The sequence below is a fragment of the Apis dorsata genome, unplaced genomic scaffold (assembly GCF_000469605.1).
Source record: "Apis dorsata unplaced genomic scaffold, Apis dorsata 1.3 scaffold_72, whole genome shotgun sequence".
Lineage (NCBI taxonomy): Eukaryota > Metazoa > Arthropoda > Insecta > Hymenoptera > Apidae > Apis > Apis dorsata.
This window is the reverse complement of record NW_006263370.1, coordinates 166,607-188,723: the sequence shown is the minus strand read 5'-3', so window position 1 is coordinate 188,723 and position 22,117 is coordinate 166,607. Positions and strand designations below refer to the sequence as shown.

At 29.9% G+C, this 22,117-nt stretch overlaps 2 protein-coding genes across 8 annotated transcripts in view; one reads left to right on the top strand and one right to left on the bottom strand.

The window, feature by feature from the left end:
* Nucleotides 1-6,493: 6,493 nt before the first annotated feature.
* On the top strand, nt 6,494-8,849 carry LOC102675214 (U3 small nucleolar ribonucleoprotein protein MPP10). Its single transcript, XM_006610247.2, has 4 exons — nt 6,494-6,731; nt 6,808-8,158; nt 8,244-8,352; nt 8,435-8,849. Exons 1-4 carry the CDS (start codon nt 6,655-6,657, stop codon nt 8,803-8,805), a joined length of 1,908 nt encoding a protein of 635 aa, XP_006610310.1. The 5' UTR covers nt 6,494-6,654; the 3' UTR covers nt 8,806-8,849.
* A 960-nt stretch (nt 8,850-9,809) lies between these two features.
* The window catches only part of LOC102674473 (aryl hydrocarbon receptor nuclear translocator homolog), a 46,842-nt gene continuing 34,534 nt past the window's right edge, over nt 9,810-22,117 (bottom strand). For 2 of the 7 annotated variants that reach the window (XM_006610241.2, XM_006610244.2), the window contains exons 4-13: nt 20,660-20,820; nt 14,099-14,416; nt 13,581-13,784; nt 12,432-12,623; nt 12,194-12,352; nt 11,969-12,119; nt 11,575-11,732; nt 11,247-11,431; nt 11,025-11,166; nt 9,810-10,934 (exon numbers count right to left, since the gene is read on the bottom strand). In XM_006610241.2, the coding sequence (XP_006610304.1) occupies nt 10,717-10,934; nt 11,025-11,166; nt 11,247-11,431; nt 11,575-11,732; nt 11,969-12,119; nt 12,194-12,352; nt 12,432-12,623; nt 13,581-13,784; nt 14,099-14,416; nt 20,660-20,820 (1,888 nt within the window). In that variant the 3' untranslated portion in view covers nt 9,810-10,716. The remainder of the gene's footprint in view (nt 10,935-11,024; nt 11,167-11,246; nt 11,432-11,574; nt 11,733-11,968; nt 12,120-12,193; nt 12,353-12,431; nt 12,624-13,580; nt 13,785-14,098; nt 14,417-20,659; nt 20,821-22,117) is intronic. The other 5 variants (XM_006610242.2, XM_031515470.1, XM_031515472.1 and 2 more) reach the window with 3 other exon arrangements.

Genomic DNA, 22,117 nt, shown 5'->3' with positions numbered 1-22,117 from the left:
ATTGTGTAAATATATATTTTTTTATTTCTAATCTATTGAGAATTATATATTGAATATTCATCAATCCTCATAAAATATATTTAATTTAATCTTTAATTCAATATAAATTTATTAGTGTTTACTTCAAAATTAATTAACTTATCAAGTTTTATGTTTACTTTTAAGTATTATCTTTAAATCTTTCTTTAAGAAATTTAAATTACTATATTAATATTTATTACAATATGCTATATAAAATAATAAACAATAATCTTAATTCAAATTTTAACATTTTTTCTCTAAATTAACTCCTTTCAATTCCTTAAGTATTAAATAATATGAAATATGAAATATAATGAAATAATTATTCAAGTTTCTCTTTATAATTCTTCGCATTTACTAATAAATAATTCGAAAGAAATAATAACTAACAAATAGTTTTATTTGATTGTTATATATCCCTATTGTTGTTCAACCTGTTCAGTTTTTACATAATCGAGTTATTTTCAATCAGTTAACTGATTTATCCTTCTTTTTCTGCTTAACATTATTATAATTATAATCAATATTATAATCAATTTAATTAAGATATAATAATTAAGATTTTGGGGTAAGTATTCTTATTGATTTTTTTTATCGCACATTCTATCATTCATCTAAATCGAATATTAAAACAAGAAAATCTTGATGAAATCAATGATTGCAATTTCCGCTCTGTCGCTCTGATTCACTCGACAAATTTTTAAGTCTACCTATGCACCTCTAACGGACCATTGAATTTTAACAAAACTGCATTACGTTTACTATGTGCCGTTGGAAAAGCTACGATCGATGAAATTCACCGTTAGAGAGTATAAAGATATTATAAATTGTATATTCTCTCAAGCGGAAATCGAAACGGATCATTACATCACTACTATGCGAAAAAAAATGTGTATTATAAAGATATATTTGTTTTAACAATCAAAAAAATTTTCTCTGATAATTTTTTGGATTTTTAAAAAAAAAAATATCTCTTAAAAATAAGCAAGATATTCAAGACTGATTAAAGATACTATTCAATAAAGAAAGATACTATACTTGTATAATATATACAATATGTATATATAATTTAAATCTATTAAGAATATTTAAGAAATAATATTATGTTGCTAAAATTATAAAAAATAAAAAATTATAAAAATATATGAAATTGTTTACCATAAAATAAGATTATTTATCGATAACACGAAGACAAGTTTTTCGAATATATTATAAAGAAACTACTAACTATCATGAAGATTCCATCAAATTAGAGAAGAAATGACCATCAAATAAAATGAACGGTGAAAAGTGAAATGAAATCCAATTGGTATAATTTTTCTATTTGATTATGGAAAAAAATACATTGAATGATAATGAACTGTTGCGCCATATTGGCTAATGAAATTCGAATGACGTTATTGATCAAAATGATTTTTACGTTCTTATTTAATGAATAATAATAATTTAATTAAATTATGAAAAAAATATTCTTCAAAAAATAAAAAATAGAATGCAAAAATATATAAATGCAATAAGAAAGTTAGAAAAATTCATGACTATTTAATAATTTTCATTATTCTCTTTGCATTGTTGAGGTTATCTCGAATATACGACCAAGAATAAGCATTGAATAATAATTTCACGCTACTAGGTTACAGATAGCAATGCTACAGTTAACCAATTGAAAACTATTTATTCTTTTATCTTATCGTCATTCCTGCATTAATTATACGGAATCTTAAACGATTTAGACATCTATTTACTTGTTTATTTTTCTATATCATTTTATCATTTCTTTTACTTTTATATTAAGATTTTATACTAAGATTTTTTTACATTATCACATAATAATATATTTCGAAATATTATTTTATTATTACATTTTAATAGAATTATATTTATAATCTATATATATATTTTAAATAAATTTTAAATATTTTAAATATTTTTTTCATAATATTCTTTTTTTCAAAGAATATTTCAAATATTTAAATAAAACAAATATCCTATATATATTTTTTAATTTTATCTAAATTTAATAATTAATGAAAATTTATCATTTAATTTTTGAAACATTTTCTATTGTATTGAATAATGATTCCTGTAGTGACGTCAGAGGTGTATAGAAAGTTGACAAGAAAAATCTACATTCCTGCATGCGTTCTGGTAGTTTTACATTCACCATTCGCGCCGTGACCATCTACTAGAAGAGTCCAACCGCCCCGTATATCCACCAGATAAAACTTTGTTCCTTTATATCGTATTCTGTTAACGCGTTCCGACGGGTCACGTATGGAGAACTTACAACTAATTACGCCAATGAGAGATGTCGTTCAAAATATATGACTAAAATTTATCTCTCGTTTTTATATTATTTGAATAAAAAAATTGAACTAAACAACTATACGAAAAATAAAAACAATTTATGAAAGATAATATAAATTGAAGTCACTAAATCTGAATGAACTAATACACGTCAAAATTATTATACTACAACATTATATTCTATTCTATTTTTTTATAGAGAAAACTTATTTTAAAACTTTAAAAATTTAAAGAAATATAAAAATATAATTTTATCTATAAAAATTTTCAAAAACAAATTAAAATATAATTTATATTATTAGCTTGAAAAAAGTAAGTCACAACTGTCCTATATTTCATTATTCGTGTATCCTAAATTCCTAATTTTCTCTAGTTACATAGTATTTCTCCTACCATCGTGCAATTCGAAATAAGTTGATAATAATGACGATATTTGAAACAATAATATAGCATGCGAAAATTTTTTTCTAATAGTTATTCGTAAATGCATGATTGACGGAACGCAGGAATAACGCCTTAAGCCTTGAAGTATGTAACCGAAGTCTTGGGTTATTCGCTCGTCTTGGGTTCCAGGACTTGCCAAGGATCTTTTTCTTTGTCTTTTTCTTTCTCTCTTCTCCTCTTCTTCGCGTCTGCTACACGCGGTGAACGAAAAAAATAAAGAGAGGAAAGGGGACTTTTAGAGCGGTCCAGCAACTCCCCCAGAAAATGTGTGTGCGCCCGCGCGCACGTATGAGAAATGTACGTTTCGTTGGTAATATTCTAACATTGCATAGCGATGGGAATGATATACTTACGTGTTTATTTCATATAGATTTAATAATTAAAATTGGTTTAAATTAATTATATAATACATTATGTATTACATATAATACATTATGTAATATATATGAAATTATTGAAAGGTAAAAATTACTGTTTGATTTGGAAAGAATTATACATAACAATGTATTATACACATTGCTTGTAAACAATTCCTATATAAAGTCACATGATTCATATGATCATGTATCGTTGTTCTTAAGACATTTCATTTTCCATTCCGTTTTTTTTATGTTAAATATTTAATTATGTTTTATGAAATTCGATCATTCAGGAAGTATAACCTTGAAATGACTGAGTCTTTCTTTTCAAAAGAATAAGTGTACAAACTGGATGATATTTAATCTTGCTTACATTTGCATGTAATGAGTGTTCAAATCAAGTATTTTTAAATCTATTTTAATCACATCACGCAAATACAATATTTTGAAAGTAATATTTTTTTATACCTAATAATTTTTTCGATCGATAGTTTATAAATTTCACAATTTTGTTTGAAAATTTGTCATCTATCAATCTATATTGTGTAATAAATTAAATCAATTTTTTTCAAAAGTAACAATACTTCTAAATATTACAAACTATTTTTATTAATATCTTCTTCTATTAAATAATATGATTCCTTTTATAATTCATTTGATTACATAACCTAACATATATTTACATTTTTTATATTTTCATATTTCTATTTTTAATTATATTAAAAACAAATTCATCACATTAATTTTAAATTAAAATTATATCTAACTATCTAAATACTATTTTCCATATTGCATTCCAAACAAATTTACCTACAAAAGGTCAATCCCATCGCTAACTTCACGCATACGACTTTCGCCGCGAGACGCTCATGGAAAGGGACCACTAGTAGAGAGAACGCAAAAAGAACTAATGGTGGGGATAAAGGGAGAGGAGGCAGGAAAAACGACTCTTAGAAAGAGAGGCAATGATAGGGAAGAAGTGAGAAAGAAAGAAAAAACGACATCCATTGAGAATTACGGTATTCGTCGACTAGAGGAACGGACCGATGGTCGAGTGTTGAAGCTTGGAGGGGCTCATTAGAAACTCGAGGCAGTACGACAACGCGCGCGCGTAATATTATTTCCTCGTGGAACGTAGGGGCTAATGCTGATCAAATGCCGGGTACCGTTCGGGAAAGGATCGAAGTCCGCTCCAATTTCACGTGCAACGACACCAGCGCCCCGTTATGATCGTTTCGCTTGAACACAGAGAACTTGTTCCGACGACATGGGGGGAAAAAGAAAATCTCCACCGGTCTGCACTCTCTTCTATGAATACAAGTCCGCGCGCGCGCGTGGTTTTCCAGCTGTCCGTCGAGCGACCTTTACAAACGACCAGTTCTCCTCCGCGAGGAATTCTGACCTCGTAACGGAATGACTGTACACAAACGCACACGTGATAATGCTTTTCAAAGAACAGAGGTATTGGTAATAGAGACATTTTCGGGAAGAAATCAATATCGAGTTTTTCATTATAAAATAAAATCAATTAAATTCAACTTTAAAATTCATGAAACAGAAGAAGATATGTGAAAATATCGCAATTAATTTTAATTGTAAAATTATTGATTGAAATTAAATAAAAAAGATATTTCAAAACAATAGTTCTTAATTATTTGATATTATTATATCTATATCAATAAAATAATAAAAAAATTAAATTAAATTATATAAAAAAAAAACTTTTGAAAATATTAATTATGATATAAATAGTATACATCACAATATCATTAATATGGAATTACAAGGAAAAATTTTTGAGAGATGAAGTTCAATACGAATGGAATGATGAAACATTTTTGCATGATTTTTAGATATCGAATCCTTTGTTCTGTCTTAAACAGTCTATACATTTTATTTCTAGTATTCTTAATCAGTTATTTAATGAAATAATATGAAGAAAACGAAATAAAATAATGGTGATTCTCTACAATATTTAAATTAATAAACAAGAATTAATAAATATATCAAAAAAGTAATGTAAAAAGAATATTCAAAAAAAAAAATTTAAAAATTATTGCGATATCGTCTTTGCTAATCTCTAAAAAATAAAGGATAATCTTTATAATGCAATAGATTAATTCAATAAGTTCATTTCATAAAGATATGATAAAAGAAAATAAAACTTTAAATAAACAAGAATTTTTGTATACGATGATTTTTTTTGACGAAACGGATCATTGAATCATTTATATGAAATGTCCCACGTGACCCATCGACCTTTGCGCGCGTAAACTGTCTGTGTGTCGACTAAACAGTTCAAGGATGATAAACAAATCCGAAACCTTAATTTGGTTAACATGTAACTATAAAATTTTCTTTTTTTCTTTCATTCATTATATGAAATTATTCTTTCTAAGATATGTCTTACAAATATAAATCAAACGTATGTCGGAATAGATCGTTCAATAAGACACACAGTACGATCAATTGTTTCGTAAAAAGATGATAATTTTTTAAATACATACCTTTTCGACGTATATACGAAACTTATCCAAAACGCAAAAACACCTGACGAATCCGTAGGAACACTATGTCAAACACACTTTCTAAACACACTGAATTCACTAAAAAAGCATTTAGTTTTTGTCTTTAGACTTGATATGAAATATAATAAACACACATGCACACAATACGAAAAAAACGCACGCTTCAATTTTGTACTGCCGGTAACGTGAACCGTACCGAGGTCTGCAACAATGCGTTTGCGGCTTCGAATTCCAAGCGGTTCTTCGTCTTAGTTCCCGCCGCCCTTCCACAAGCTGTTCTGAAGTTCCTTCTGGGACTCACCCCACCTCGCTATTCCGGTTGGATCGGCAGCACTTAACAAAGATTGTCGACCAAATCATGCCATCTATGAACAGAAAATAAAATTAGATTTAGTTTTTATTGGCTGATTTGAAAATTTGAATTAAAATTTTTTATTATTTTAATTTAAATTTCTGTGTATTTTATTATATTATTGTTATAAAAAATTTCAAAAGTATAATAATTATAAATAATATTTTATATAAATCTATAATTTTATAATTCTATATTCATTATTAAATTTTAATGGAATTCAAATAATATTTTTGAGAATAAATAATTTAAATTTATTATTATTTTTATAAATCTTAACAAGAATTTTTTATTTTCATAAATATATTTTCTAATATTTTTAATTTAAAATTATTAATAAATATATATTTTATCACGCAAAATACAAAATTGATTTAATTTGTAGTAATATTTATTTTGAATGTTAAGTTTATATTTCATTTTATATTAAGAAATTAACTAAATTAAATATTAAGAAATTATTAATAATATATTCAATGAAAGATAATTAAATATCAATGGTATTCATTAATAATTGATACACCATAAATATATATATATTATAACATAACCACAATTAATGCTAACTTCTTCGCAAAGGAGAACATAACCTATCAATTAAATATTTTTTTGTTCAATTCAAAAATAAATGTAAATATATAATATGGCAGATGTAGAAATACTTAATAGTGTTATAAATACAATTGATCATAATACTAAAAAACCAGAACAATTTTTAAGGTAAATATATTTTCAATATTTTTGTATTCTAACCTATATTATTATAAAATAATAACAATAATAATTTTATCTATAGCATACAAAATGAAGTTGCTGTTGATTTTAAAAATTCTCTAAAGCGTTTATATGATTTTACAAAATTAGAAACACAAAGAAACACAAATGCTTTACCAGAACTTGTTACAGAAGGTTTTGATGAAGAACAAATCTGGCAGCAAATTGAATTGCAGAATGAAGGTGAACTTGATTACTTAATTGGAGGTGTTTCTAAATCTTTAGCTGAAAATAAAAAATTGACAATTAGTATAATAAAATCTAAATCTGTATATAATAGTGAAGAAGATTTATCAGAAAAAGAAGAAAAAATAGTAGAAGAAGAAACATCTGAGGATGATGAGGAATTTAAAAGTAATTTAAAAAAACAAAAGAAGGATGTAAGAAAAAGAAAAAAAAAATCATCAATAGTAGATGACAAGTTCTTTAAATTAGAAGAACTAGACGAATATTTAACAAAAGAGGAAAAGAAAGAGAAACAAAATGAAAAAAATGAGGAAAAATCTGATGATGAATCTGTAGATTTATTCAATGATCTTTCTGATAATGATGATAAAACCGAAGAAGCAAAATTATTGAAATATGCCGACTTTTTTGATAGTCCAGAAAGTGAAGATGAGAATCCTAATAATTCTATGCAACATAAAGAAATAAATGATGAAGAATTAGAGGAAAATGAATTACTAGATGATAATGAATTACTGGAATCACTAGATAGTGATTCAAATGATGAAATAGATATTGATAATGAAATGGAAGAAAAAAAATCTTCCAAAAAGAAAGTTACATTTAATCTTACAAATGATTCTGATGAAACGGATAGTTTAGAAAATAAAAATATCAATAAAAAAGTTGATGTAGAAATTAAATCTTCTTTAGAAATGCGACAAGAGAGATTAAAAAATAAAATTGGAAAATTAGAAGAAGAAGCTCTTGCAGAGAAACCTTGGCAATTGAAGGGTGAAGTTAGTGCATCAAATAGACCACAGAATTCTTTATTAGAAGAATTCGTGGAATTTGATATTACAACTAGACCTCCACCTGTGATTACTGAACAAACAACACTTAAATTAGAAGATATAATTAAGCAAAGGATAAAGGACAAAGCTTGGGATGACGTTCAAAAAAAATTTAAACCAGTTGAAACTCCTTTAGAATACAAGAAAAAGTTGATTTTGAATCAAGAAAAAAGTAAAGAAAGTTTATCTCAAGTTTATGAAAATGAGTATCTCAAACAGAAGGAAGCTTTAAATCCAGATAATACTGAAAAAGAAGAAGAAGAACCAAAATTGCATACGGAAATTCGCGAAATGATGCATTCCGTGTTTTCCAAGTTAGATGCTTTGTCTAATTTCCATTATACACCAAAACAGGTATAACTATTATTAAAAGAAAAATTCTTTTATATGGCAATTTTTTATATTTTTATTAATAATTAATATTGCATTTTTTTTTTAGGTTCAACCAGAGATTAAAATTATTAATAATATGCCTGCAATTAATATGGAAGAAGTAGCCCCAATTGGAATGAGTGATGCTGCCTTATTAGCTCCAGAAGAAATTAAAGGTATGTTTAATAAAAAGAATCGAATAATAAATTTAAATATACATATTTATATAAAATTTAATTATATTTTTTATTTTTTCAGCGAAACCGCGAGGCGATTTGATTGGTAAAGCAGAAAGAACTAAAACGGATATGAAACGTGAACGAAGACGTAAAAAGATGAGACAACGTGCGCGGCAACAAGCTATAGAGAAAAAGGAGAAATTGAATGCAATCAAACCGGGTATTGCTAAGAAATATAAGAAAGAAAAGGCGACAGAATTGGCAAAGAAATTAAGTAAAAATCGAAATATTATAAGAATGGATGAATCAAGTTTCAAAGCTCCGAAAACTTCGACAGCCTTTTTCACTCAACTACAAGATGAAGTGAAAAGTCACATTAAAGCAAAAATTAATACAGATACTAAGAAAAAACAAAAGAATATTCTATCTGCAAAAAAATTAAAATTATAATTTTTGTACAAATATTTAAATACAAATTAAAGATATTGTATAATTGATATTTAATTTCTTGCAACCTATTCTTTTTTTCATTACATAAAATGTAATAAGTAAATAAGTTCATTTTATACAGATTTTTTCTTTAAAACAAAGATACTTTTTATAACATATTTTTAATAAAAATGAGAAAAGAATAATCTTAATATTAAAAAGGAGAAAGGATTATAGAATGCTTCACAAGTATGTTTTGAAGTTTAATCAATTAATTACGTTATACATATTGATGCCTTCGTCGACTTCAATATGTTAATTATTGTCAGTAATCGTAGCTACTTTCGACAAAGGATGATTAAAAAGAATTATACGTGTAATGTAAATTTTTATATATATTAGTGACAAATGTTCCCAATTCATCATGATATGCTGCAACTGTTCTTTCGTTCTACTTAATAAGAATTTGCTAGACATGTACATCTACAATGCACTAAATCACACGCGGTTACTTATAAATGCAATTATGCTTTTGTATGTGTAACATTATCTATATTTTCTTTAGAAATATCTAAAAATGGTGTTTGCCTTTTTTGCACAGAGAAGCAAAGTGGATTACATATAACTTTTTGTACATTATTGTTGTTGGTGAATTCAAACAATGTTTTTCGTTCAGCGTCGATTTTGACGATTGCACTATTTATAATTACAAAGATCTAAAATAAAATAACTAAGCTAATCTTAAAAATCTAATCATAAGCTGGTATTAAAATTACCATGATTTATATTTAAGTTTGATTAAGAAATTTTTAAAAATACTTTGTTTTATTTTTGTTTTTTTCTTATCGTTTGAATGTATTTTTCTAAATGTTTATCGAAGTATGCTAGTTTCCTCTTTGAAATAAAATCGCTACGTAAAAAGGAGAGAAATTACTCTCTATTACTTATTAATAAGCACAGATGAGGCGTTAAAATTCTATAAAAATGTAAAGTAATAATAATCATACAAAATACATATAATCCGATACATTTTCATTTAAAATTTTAATGAAGAATCACTTTTTCTTAAACAATTATAAATCTTACACGCATTTTTTGCCTTTTCTTTTTTATCCAAAATTTTATACATATACTTACATTCATTTAACAACAATTCAATGAAACTTCATATGAAACTCTCTATTATCTTATCGTTCTTGAAACTTCATATACAATTTAAATATAACTTACGTTATTATAATTGCATTTTTTTTCTTTAACAGTGAGAAGAGTTAAAAAGTCGTTTCTTAATTTACATTGTCTTTTTTTAAATTGTTTTTTCTATTTTAAGATTAAATCAATAGAAAAAAATGATAAAAAAAAGAATTTTACAATCATTCGTTCAATACTAATCTATATTTTAATTACAAGAAAAAAAAAAGAGAAAAACTTAAAAATATAAATTAATTAATTTCCTGTTGAAAATGATTTTATTCTGTTATTTGTCATATCAAATGCTAAAAACCTCGTATTTCGTTAAAAGTTTTCTAAATTTCATCAAATGATCCATCTGTGCGTATTATAAGTTTCCACTTTATATATTCTACTTTTTAAATAGAACATTTAATGGCACTTTCGCAAAATGATATTCACGAATTTTGAATAATTTAATTGCGCAAACTTTGATACGGTTATTAAAATCGTACTGTAAACCAATAAAATAGAAACTTCTCGCAAAACGGAAGCACTCATAAATTAATTATAAAAGTCAGATGAATGGTAAATTAGTCAATTCAATTAAAGTTTATGTATGAGGTGCTGATTGGCGAATTTTCATATCACCATTAAATGCTGAAGTAAGAGTGATTTACGAAACAATCCTTTTATCAATGAAATTCGAACCTTAAAGCTCTTTTAAGGTAGATGTTTATCTTCCATATTATTTTGTTGTCGCTACTCGAAATTAGTATTAAACATATTTAATTCCTCGAAACCAGATGCTCCACCTTGATCTTGTAGCATCTGTAACATATCTGATAATTCTTGAGGTTGCGTGCCAGGTCCAGCTTGAGAAGGATGAGGTTGTTGCGCTTGTCCAGTCACTTGAGGATTTGATTGTCCACCGTCTTGTTGAGGTGTTTGATGTTGCTGGCTTTGCCATCCCCACATGCCTAAAATATTATTTATTTTTTTATTCTTATTGTTAAGATTAAATAAAATGAATATTTAGATAAATAATTTTTTATTTAAATTAAAATTACCAGGGTTATTAGGTACTGTTGTGACTGCATGATATTGCGTAGCCGGTGTTCTAGCACCGCTACTTAATTGAGTATAAGTTGGTCCATTTGGTGACCTCGAAGGACTTAATTGATTGTACTGATATCCTTCTGTTACAGGTTGCTAATATAATAAATAATATTATAAAGTCATTTTCCATAATATTTTTTTAAACATAATTTAGATTATTATTATATATTTACCTGTCTTCCAATAGCCCATGCTTGTTGTACTGGAGTTGGCGATGTATTAGCTGGTTTTTGAATTCTACTTAAAACTGATGAAGATGCACTTTGCTGACCAGGTGAGCCGTAAGCTATAGGCGATTGTGTTGTTTCATATCCCTGATAAACATTTTGTGTACTGGACGGCCTAGGCTGCTGGGGACCTAATGAATTTATGATTATATTAATGTAATATAATTGTAAACTTAATAATAATAACAATAATGACAAAAAATATAAAATTTAGCACATTATTATTACATTGTATAATATTTTGTATATTATTAGTTTGTATTAAATAATTTACCAGCTGTAGCAACAGTTGCTGGATGTTGCATCATATGATGCCCAGAATAAAGAGGATCCCTAGCAGGATGTCTTTGAAGGGAATAATCCAAACCAGGTTGTCCATAAGCAGGTACAGCTTCATTTTCTGTTTGACCATCACTACCAGGATGGAATGACCTTGAAATCAAAATGATACAAATGATTTAATTTATTATTTTCGTTTTTTATTTAACACGATCACAATTCTTCAAATCATACATGATATAGAAAAATTTTAATTTTTATAAAATTTAATAAAGAAAATAAGTAAGAAAAATAAGGATGAAGTGGTCGTGTTAAAATTGAAGAATACATCTGCATAATACAAAATAAAAGAAATAAACTATTTAATATCCGGTATAACGGATTCATACTTGGCATGTGTATTTGTGCAGACGATATATTCAACGTCATCATTGTACGGATTTAAAAATGCAAATGCAGACGTCCTTAACCATACCCAGTCACGATTTTTGGCTCGAAATCTATACATTACAGACACCACTTGTCCTTTCAGCTTTAGTACTGTAACAATAGATACCTATTAACAATAAGGAACATGCGTACAATTAATTTTCATTCTTTTGAGAAATTTTTACCTTGTTCGAAACTTTCTCGCATATGCGTTAAATCCTCAGGATGAAAGAATTCGTAGCACGGATGACCTAAGAGCTCGGAAGGTGTGTATCCTAAAATTCCTCCGACTCTTTGGTCTACAAAGGTAAATTTACCTTCTGCTGAATGACGTGAAATAAATTCTGAAACATCAGAGAATGAGAATTAATTAATCTTGATTTAAAATATTCTTGTTTGATAATGAGGACACTTCATACTTACCGTTATTGCTATTTGAACCCGCTAAATCGCTACTATTTGGCGTGCTAGTGACCTGTAGTCGCCCAATGGCAACCAGACAGCAGTGACTGCTAACATTCTCGTCTGTAACTACACCATCAGGTCCAACTGGAACACCGGCAGCCTCTCTATCAGCTAGTCCCATACCTGGTACACATGGGGGAACAAAATCACCTACAGCGTAAAACGATAAATCAGTCCATGGTTCCTCATAATCGATAAATGATTATGATTTACATGCTGCTATATATTTAAGATGGATGGAATCGGAACATTGATAATTATTCTACTTCAATATTAATTAGCATTAATATTTTTTCAAATTTTACATCAGATAATTTTATTCAATTTCTATCCATCTTGAAATTATCTTAATTCTTTAAATATAAATTCTCTGAAAAAATTTTCCTTAAAATAGTATTTCGAAGCGCTCGATGGCGATGAAATAATAATGTAATAAATCTATTTAACTTCAAAAATAACTCTTCTCGTGATTCTATACGATTAATTTTGTACAATCAAAATAAAAATTTCTGATAAACATTTCCGTTAAACACGTGTATAAAATTTACAATCAATTTTAACGATTATTTTAAATTATTTCTTGCAAGTGAAAAATCTTCCTTGAACAAATTCCTTTTACAAATAGAATATTACCGCAAAAACTCGACGAGAGAATAAAATTCGAAAGAGTTAGAGTCGAAGGCGGAAACGTGCGAAAATCGTTCGCATCGTTATTATGCATCGGGGTCCGCGGATAAGGTATACGAATTCCCTGTCTCGACATAGTTTATCGGTATTCCAGCCATTCTTGTCGGCTGTTAGGTCAAGACGTTTCCATTCATTCTTTATAAACCGATCATACTATCCGTGCTCGCCACCGAGTGCCGGCCCCCTTAATTTATAGTACAAACGTCGTTATCCTCGTGTATTCTACGAAGCCGCCTGGTTCGTTCATATTCTTGGTGCACGCCGACGTCTCCCTCGGCTTTAAAATAGAAAGTTGGCGCTACGTCTCGCGCGCGGCCATCAACAGACCGGGACCCGTTATACGTTGACGACGTTATGTACATCATCATCCTCATCATTCGGAACAAGGTAGATCGATGCCGCGACCCGTATCGAACTTACCGTTTGGGGGCCAGCTTTTGATGTACCCTGTACAATGAACCACCGCGTAATTTTGGCCATCGCGGGCCGGTGGACCGAGCGAATTCCTCTGTTTTACGTGATGGAGGCCATGAGCGGCCGCCATGTCGCCTGTCGTCTGCATGTTGCCCACCTTCATGCGACAAATGAAGCCTCTCCTCGATCCCATGCATAGTCTCATCGATGCTGTGAAGTTAGGTTATGTTAGTTTAACGTAATTTTGGAAATTTGATAATTAATTGAAATAGTTGTGATTTATTGGTATTGGTATTCTCCATGATTATAGAGCATCGATATAATTCAATAGTAATTAGCTGATAATTTAAGTATTATTATTATTATAGTAATTTAGTTATTAGAATTTGATGAATGCGATATTAAGAAATTTGATGCAATTTAGAACGAGGCTGGTTCGATCTTAATAATACGATGGAATTCTTCTAGAACAATTTTTTGAAAAAAGAAGGCAAATTTTTAAAGAACAAAAAAAATATACTTACATTGTCCTTCCTTTTTTACTGTCCCCGTTTTCAGGTCCAGCACTCTGCCTCCATTTTCCGGCTCGGCACCGCTCAATTGTTCCTTCACTTTCTCTGTGTCGTCCGGATGAACCTGTGAATAGAGGCTGGTGCCGTACCAATCATTTTGTGTGTAGTTCAAAACTGGCGCCACAGAATCGGATACGTAGATGATCGTTCCGCTATTGCAGCTGACTACGAACAAAAAGCCATCCGCTGCTTCGAGAATCAGATGTTTCAACTCTTGATCGGTGAGGAAGGAGGGTTTGTACGCGCCATCTGAGCTTGTGTTTCCGGTTCCTAAAATAGAACAGTTTTGTTTTAATTTATGCCAATTGAAAAGAGAATTTCATATTTTTCTTCATATTCATTTAATTTTGATAATTGGGAGATTTGGTTATTTAATTTGTTTCGATTTAAAATTAATTCTTACGGTTTTCAGTAAAAAAAAAAAAAAAAAAAAAAAAAAAAAAAAAAAAATAACTATTAATTTCATGCTTTCCATTTCTTCTGTTTCACAGAGATTGAACTTTTCTACGTTTGACGTCCGTATCGATCGAGTGATCTACCCGATTGTCCGACATCGAATGCACATGTAACGAGGAACACTTTTCAAGCGAAACGAATGCTTGTTCAGGGATACGTGTTACTACTTCTTCACGTGTAGACTGGACATCTTCTTTTTTCAAGTGTGCCCAGTTTAATGAAATCTCATGTTGAGAATAATAATATCTATTCAGAAGAGTAGAATCCTAAGATTTTATTAAACGATTGGTTACAAGAATTTTAAAAATCGATTTTTAACACGCTCAATTAAAAATCAGATCAAATAGATAATTAAAAAATAACCAATCACCGTAGTTTCAAACTCAAACCATCATCATTTCAACATTTGTTCAAAACAAAATACTCACTGTTGCAAATAAAAATCATCGATTATCACATTAATTCGAATAATCATCGAAAATCCGTTGAAAATATTCGGTATACACGAATATTTATATTTTCCCGAATATTCTCCGAATTCCCAAAACTTGACAGAACAATAAATTCTTCATCAATTCGCAAATCGGACGAGAGATCATCTTCGATCCGCAAAACTTTCAGATCCGGAACAAAAACAAAAACACCCACCCATCCACCCACACACACACACAAAGAAAATCTTTCGACAAATCAACCAACCAACAAACAAACAAACGAACTCAAAGGAGGAAAGAGGGGAGTAGGAAGGGAGAAGGAAGGAGGTACGGTACCAAAAATGAGGACGGGGCAGTTCAGCAGCGTAGGTAACTATCGAGGTGCAAGATCGGAATTGCAAAGCGGACAGGATCCTGCGAGCAAAAGGCAAAAGGTGAGAGAAAGAGAGAGAGAGAGAGAGAGAGAAGGGAGAAGGAGAGAAAAGAGAGAGAGAGAGAGAGGGGGCGATGCGATCTTTACCCCGATATACGGAGAAATTCCGGGAAGAGGTACTTTAACGACTTCCAAACAAGATCTATGGAAGACCCCGGGTGACCTTCGTTACCATTACCTTCCACGTAGTGGAACGGTCTTTCGATGGACATTAATGCCGGCGTGATTCTACTCGATTTCCTTCCATCGAAAGAAGATGCTCCCCTTGACCCATCTAACGATACACGATCCCCGAGTGGCGTCCAGTTTTATTGCGATAAATCTTTTCTTCCGTTTCTTGTTTTTCGTCTATAGGGTTGATTTTACTTTTGGATTGGGGAGGATGAGAAAGGGCTTTTTCCTTGGTGTTTTTTTCGTTACGTCGAGGAAGAGAGAACGGTGGTGGGAATTTGAGGGGAGCTTGCAGCAGTGACTTGTTGATTTATTTTTTTTTATTTATATTTTGAAGAAACACGATGAAAAATTTAGGAAAAATTTAATGGCGGGTTGGGAACGATTTCCTCGCTTTTCTATTATTTTCTTGTTTTTGTTTTGTAATAAAATTTGGTGTTTAATTGAGTAGAATTTAATTAAAAGATAGGACAATTTGATGGAAGAAAATGTTTATATTGATTCATATTTGAACGAATAAGTTTAATTTAAGAAATTCTGATCTGAAGTTATTAATGTTTGATGTATTATGTGAAATTTTTATTGGTATAAATTTTAATTGTAGAACAATAAAGTATAATGCAATAAATGGTAATTAATACATATTTCGTGATTTCGTATTTCTTACAATTAAACACATTATGAAATGTTTATGATATGATATTTAAAGGAATAATGAAATAAGAGTAGAGAAATTATGATTGGTCATTTATAAATTTACAGACTGACATATCCAAATTGATTGTAATTAATTAAACGAATGAATTAATTTAAAAGGAAAATTAAAAAAAAAAAAAATTACCAGAGCGTAAATTGTAATTCTAGTTATCATAAAGTTCCATTGGAATTTAATTCTTGTACAGTAGAGACACCGGAAACTGATACGATCTATCGATTCAAGGAAACAATTTTTCATTAACCAATCATTCATTAAAAATAAAACTCTAAGAAGAATCAATAAACCCCGTCATTACTCTCTTCTGCTTCTTATAAAATTTCTTCCCTTCGAGACTAATATCTTCGTAGACAGTAATTTACATCTTTAAATTTTCTGTTATCTTGTGAAAAGATATAATTTTACTTTACGAAGGGGTTATAATATTTTACATTAACGTGAATCGATTATAGATTACGAGAGAGGCGTAAGCGGGTACATTTTATCAAGAAACGTAATTTTATGTGAACGTAAATCAATCGTAGTTTATAAAAAAGGTGTATTTCATCGACAACAATCGGTTAAGTCTCTTATACAGACGTAATATTGCATCGATAATATTGGTAATCAGTTATGAAAATAGCTTTAGGTCGTAATAGTTATATTATAGTTTTATGTCGTTATAAATTAAACATTTTTCATGACATGACGTAATATTACAAAAGCAAAAATCACCTTTATCTCTGTAAAAAGACATGATCTTGAAATAGAAATTTACCTCGATGTACGAGTCAATTCTTACAAAAAAAGAAACGCAATTTTAACCACTGTTTGTACCATCTTATATATTCGCAAACACATCAAACTTATATCGATCAAAATCTCATAAACTCTTAGTTTTAACAAGACTACAATTAGAACTAGTACTACTACTTATAATTATCAATTTGCTGCACATTTACTTAAAATATTCGAAAATTTTTATTGAAGTAACTACTTTGAAAAAGAAAAGAAAAGAGAAGAAAAGAAATATAAGAAGAGCAGGGAAAAGTGTCTATTAATTATCAATTTGCTGCGTACTTAAAAAAAAACCTTTAAAAAATTCAAAAATTTCTATTGAAGCAACTACTTTGAAAAAAGAAAAGAGAAGAAATATAAGAAGAACAAAGAAAAGTGTCTGCAACTACTAATTATCAATTAGCTGCGTACTTAAAAAAAAATCTTTAAAAAATTCAAAAATTTTTATTGAAGTAACTATTTTAAAAAAGAAAAGAGAAGAAATATAAGAAGAACAAGGAAAAGTGTCTATAATTATTAATTATCAATTTGCTACGCATTTACTTAAAAAAAAAACTTTAAAAAATTCGAAAATTTCTGAAGCAACTTTGAAAAAAGAAAAGAGAAAAAATATAAGAAAAGCAAAGAAAAGTGTCTGCAACTACTAATTATCAATTTGCTGCACATTTACTTAAAAAATTCAAAAATTTTTATTGAAGTAACTATTTTAAAAAAGAAAAGAGAAGAAATATAAGAAGAACAAAGAAAAGTGCCTGCAACTACTAATTATCAATTTGCTGCACATTTACTTAAAAAATTCAAAAATTTTTATTGAAGTAACTATTTTAAAAAAGAAAAGAGAAGAAATATAAGAAGAACAAAGAAAAGTGCCTGCAACTACTAATTATCAATTTGCTGCGTACTTAAAAAAAAACTTTTAAAAAATTCAAAAATTTTTATTGAAGCAACTACTTTGAAAAAAGAAAAGAGAAGAAATATAAGAAGAACAAGGAAAAGTGTCTATAATTATTAATTATCAATTTGCTACGCATTTACTTAAAAAAAAAAACCTTAAAAAATTCGAAAATTTCTGAAGCAACTTTGAAAAAAGAAAAGAGAAGAAATATAAGAAGAATAAGAAAAAGTGTCTACAACTACTAATTATCAATTTTCAGCGCATTAACTTAAAAGAAAAAACCCTCAAAAAATCCTAAAATTTCTATTGAAGCAACTACTTTGAAAAGCGAAAAGAGAAGAGAAGAAAAATATAAGAGGAGCAGGGAAAACTCGACGGAAAAGCGTCTGTCCCACGTCTCACGGGTGCACCGCGCGGCCGAAGGGTGGGTGTACGCGCGCGACGTATCCCGGAGGCGATCGCCTCTCTCCTCTCTCCTCTCCAGGTAAAGACAGCGGCGGAGGCGAAGGAGGAGGAGGAGGAGGAGGAGGAGGAGAGGAGAGGAGAGGCCGAGACGAGCAAGAACAGGAGAGAAGCTCTCCGGTTCGAGCAATTTGTATTCAGCGGCCCTGTTGTCGGGAAAGAGGAGAAGTGGCTATAAACAATGCGACGCACCACCAATACTTAGCTGGAATCACGGCACGCACACCGATATATATATATATATATATATGTACACATATACATATGTATATACACATATCCAAGATCGCGGTGGAACGATGAAAGAGAGGCGTAAAGGTAGGCACACCTAAGGAGGAAGGAAGAGAAGAGGAGGAGAGCGAAGGGTGGCGAAGGGGGGTAAGGAGAGGTCGTATGACCGCGTGTGTGCACGCAGCACGAGGAAGGGAGCCGGGGCTAAAGGGACAGCCGACGGGGCAACTCCACCCATTCTTGCACCGGAAGCATATATCGCGCTTTCTGCATTCGATATGACCCGACGAAACCTTCGGTGAATTACGACCGTTCCGGTGTTGCTGCTCCTCCATCCTGCCCGGATGGATCCTCCAAGAGGCAGGAGAGAGTGGCGAGTGTATGCCTCCCCGGGAGGACATCCCCTTTACAGTGGAAAGAACGTTGTCGATGATAGGATGATAGGAGAGATGATAGAAGTGTTGTACACTACTGTTGTTCGATCTTTTCACAGAGTGTACGTAGAAAGATTGTTGTTGTGAGTTAGGTTAGGTTAGGTTAGGTTAGGTGTTTTTAAGGTTTATCAGATGAGATAGCGAGTTGATTTTTGTAATTTTCGAGTGAAGGGTTCGATAGCCTGGAATCTGTTTATTGGAGAGGTATTTAAAGGGGGGAGAGGTGAGTTATAAGAGTCGTTGCGATACGCAATTTTTATCTGCATTTTCGAGGGAAAATGAGTTTAATGTTCTAAGCTAACGACCGGATTTCTAAATAATGATTCAGAGTCTAAATTACAAGGTTACGTTAGTAGTTGGATTAGTTTAATATGATGCAGTTGCTGACGTGAAATCGTGTCATTTTTATATAAGATTAAATTATTGCAACATTATTTATGGATACAATTGTAGATAGATTTTTTTATAAATAATAAAAAAAATTCTTCGAGCAGCTTTCATAGAGGAATAAAAATTGATTTGAAATTCAATTTCAATATTTGTATAACTAGTTACATTGTATATCTTTCGATACTTTGATTAACTGTAACTATAATGCATATAACAATGTATTACTACGAATCTTTGATCAAATTTTTATCTTTTTGAAGGAGAAATTTTTCCTTTTCTTTTTTCTTTCAAATTAATCATCGACAACATTTTATGAATAATTAATGGAAGGAAACATAATTCCCGAGATTTTTTGTTTAATATCGAAAGGTTAAAGCGCAACCCATTGTTTTCGAAAGAATTACATGTGCAGAATTGTTTTTGACATGGAAATATACATTTTCAACGAGTCGCCGGCCGTCCGATAAGGCACAAAGTTAGTTCAATGCGGGACGTGACGATTAAGCATCGTCGTTGTTTGAGTTATCCGTCACGAGCAGCAAAATAACTTTGGCAACGCGATCTTTACGCTTTGACTCGCTTTGACCGATTGAATTACGCTCGAATACAGTTTATTCGATTCCCTCGTGGCTATCGATACGGAGCTGGAGAATATCGGGGGTGTCCATTGAAATTGTTCATAATAATTAACTTATAAAATATCGATAATCCACTAAATTATCTCTCGAAAAATTTATATTCCTCTATAATATATTATCCTAATTACTCTTTTTTTATTATTCAATCTTCAATAATAATCGTTAATTAATCGAATAAAATTCTAGTAGAATCTAGTAGATAACTTCGTGATGCTAATTGTAACACTTTAAGGAGGGAAATCTTCAATAATAATCGTTAATTAATCGAATAAAATTCTAGTAGAAACTAATAGAAACAATTGATTTAGACGATAACTCCGTGATAATTATATAATTGTAACACTTTAAGGAGGGAAATTTAAATTTGTTGAAGAACAATTGATAGAAAAAAAAAAAAAAAAAGAAATTAACAAAGATTTTTCTTTTCCTTCGAATGGAAGAGAAGAAAAAACTACTAAATACGAGGAAGGTACTCACCTCTGAGGTTTCTCATATGGGCGACCGCCATCCTGAGTATGGTCAATTTGTCCGGTTTCCTGGCCAGGGCTGAACACGTCGGCACCATGTCGGACAATTCGGTGATATAGGCGGTCATTTTGTTCCGCCGCCGCCGCTCAATTTCGCAATGATTCTCCCTGCAGTAAGTCGCAAGACGAAACCAAGGTAATTGCATAGTTCGATGAATTATAGATGGGATTATTGGCGAACGAATGTTAATATGAAATTCATCGATTCTTCTTCTTCTTCTTCTTCTTTTTTTTTTTCCGTGGAAAAAATGCGTTCTGAATTTGAATGAATGTTAATATCAAAACTATGTTGATTTCAAAAGAATAACAATCGGATAATCGAGATAATTCTAAATAGTTGAAATGAATTGTTCAAAGAATTTCATATTTATCAGATTGATATAGTAACAACATATATTGAAATTCATTTATGATCACTAAAAATGAATACAAACGATTTTCTCTTCCTACGTCTCATTTTTTCTCATCGATTTATAAGCTTCTTTATCTAAATTTTATTAAAAAAAAAGAATAAAGAAAGATATTTAAAAATTGTTTCATTCGTACAATTATTATTGCTTAATAAACCGTCAACAATCGTTTTAAATATTACATATTTATAATATTATATAATATTATTTTTAATATATAATTTAATAATTATAATTTTATAATATTATATGTTTTTAAGGATAGGAGGCATTAAGGTTTTACTGTTTTCAAAAAATACGTATTTCAATTTAAAAGAATCTCACCACAGGCATGGAACGAATATTCAGTTTCAAACGAATATTTATCGGCAAACAATTCTCAAAATCGTCTATAAACACGATATTATCCTCGGTATCCCTAACCTGTGTGATCCTTGAGGGATCGTTTATCCGTTTGGTAAAGGAAACTTGACCGTGATTATGGAAGTGCATAGTGCCAATCTTGTGCATGGTTCATTTCCATAATTCAGAGACACGAAATACACGAATATCTCGCCTGCATTATGAGGCATATTTTTTTTTATAGGCGGTGAAACGTATGGATAACAGCTAGACGAATCATTTTTAACGAATTATCGGGGTTGGATGATCGAAGAGGCTGAATGTTGTAAGTAAACTTAGATCGATAGATCCAACTGTAAGGGATCTGAAGATTTAAGAATTACGTCTAATTTGGTATTTTTTATTCGCAGAATAATTTGTAGGATTTGTTTCTTTTTTTTTTTTTTTTAGGTTCTTGTGTGTGACTTCGAAATTGACCGATTTAAAGATTAAAAAAATTTAATATTGAAGGAAACACGTATGTAAATATTTTTAAATTATTTATTTAAAAAATCGTTTTTAAAGAAATTCGTATAATTTCAATAGAATATAACAATTTGATTATTAAATACTCAAGAAATCTATTTACCTGATTCTCAAACTATTGGATTAAACGA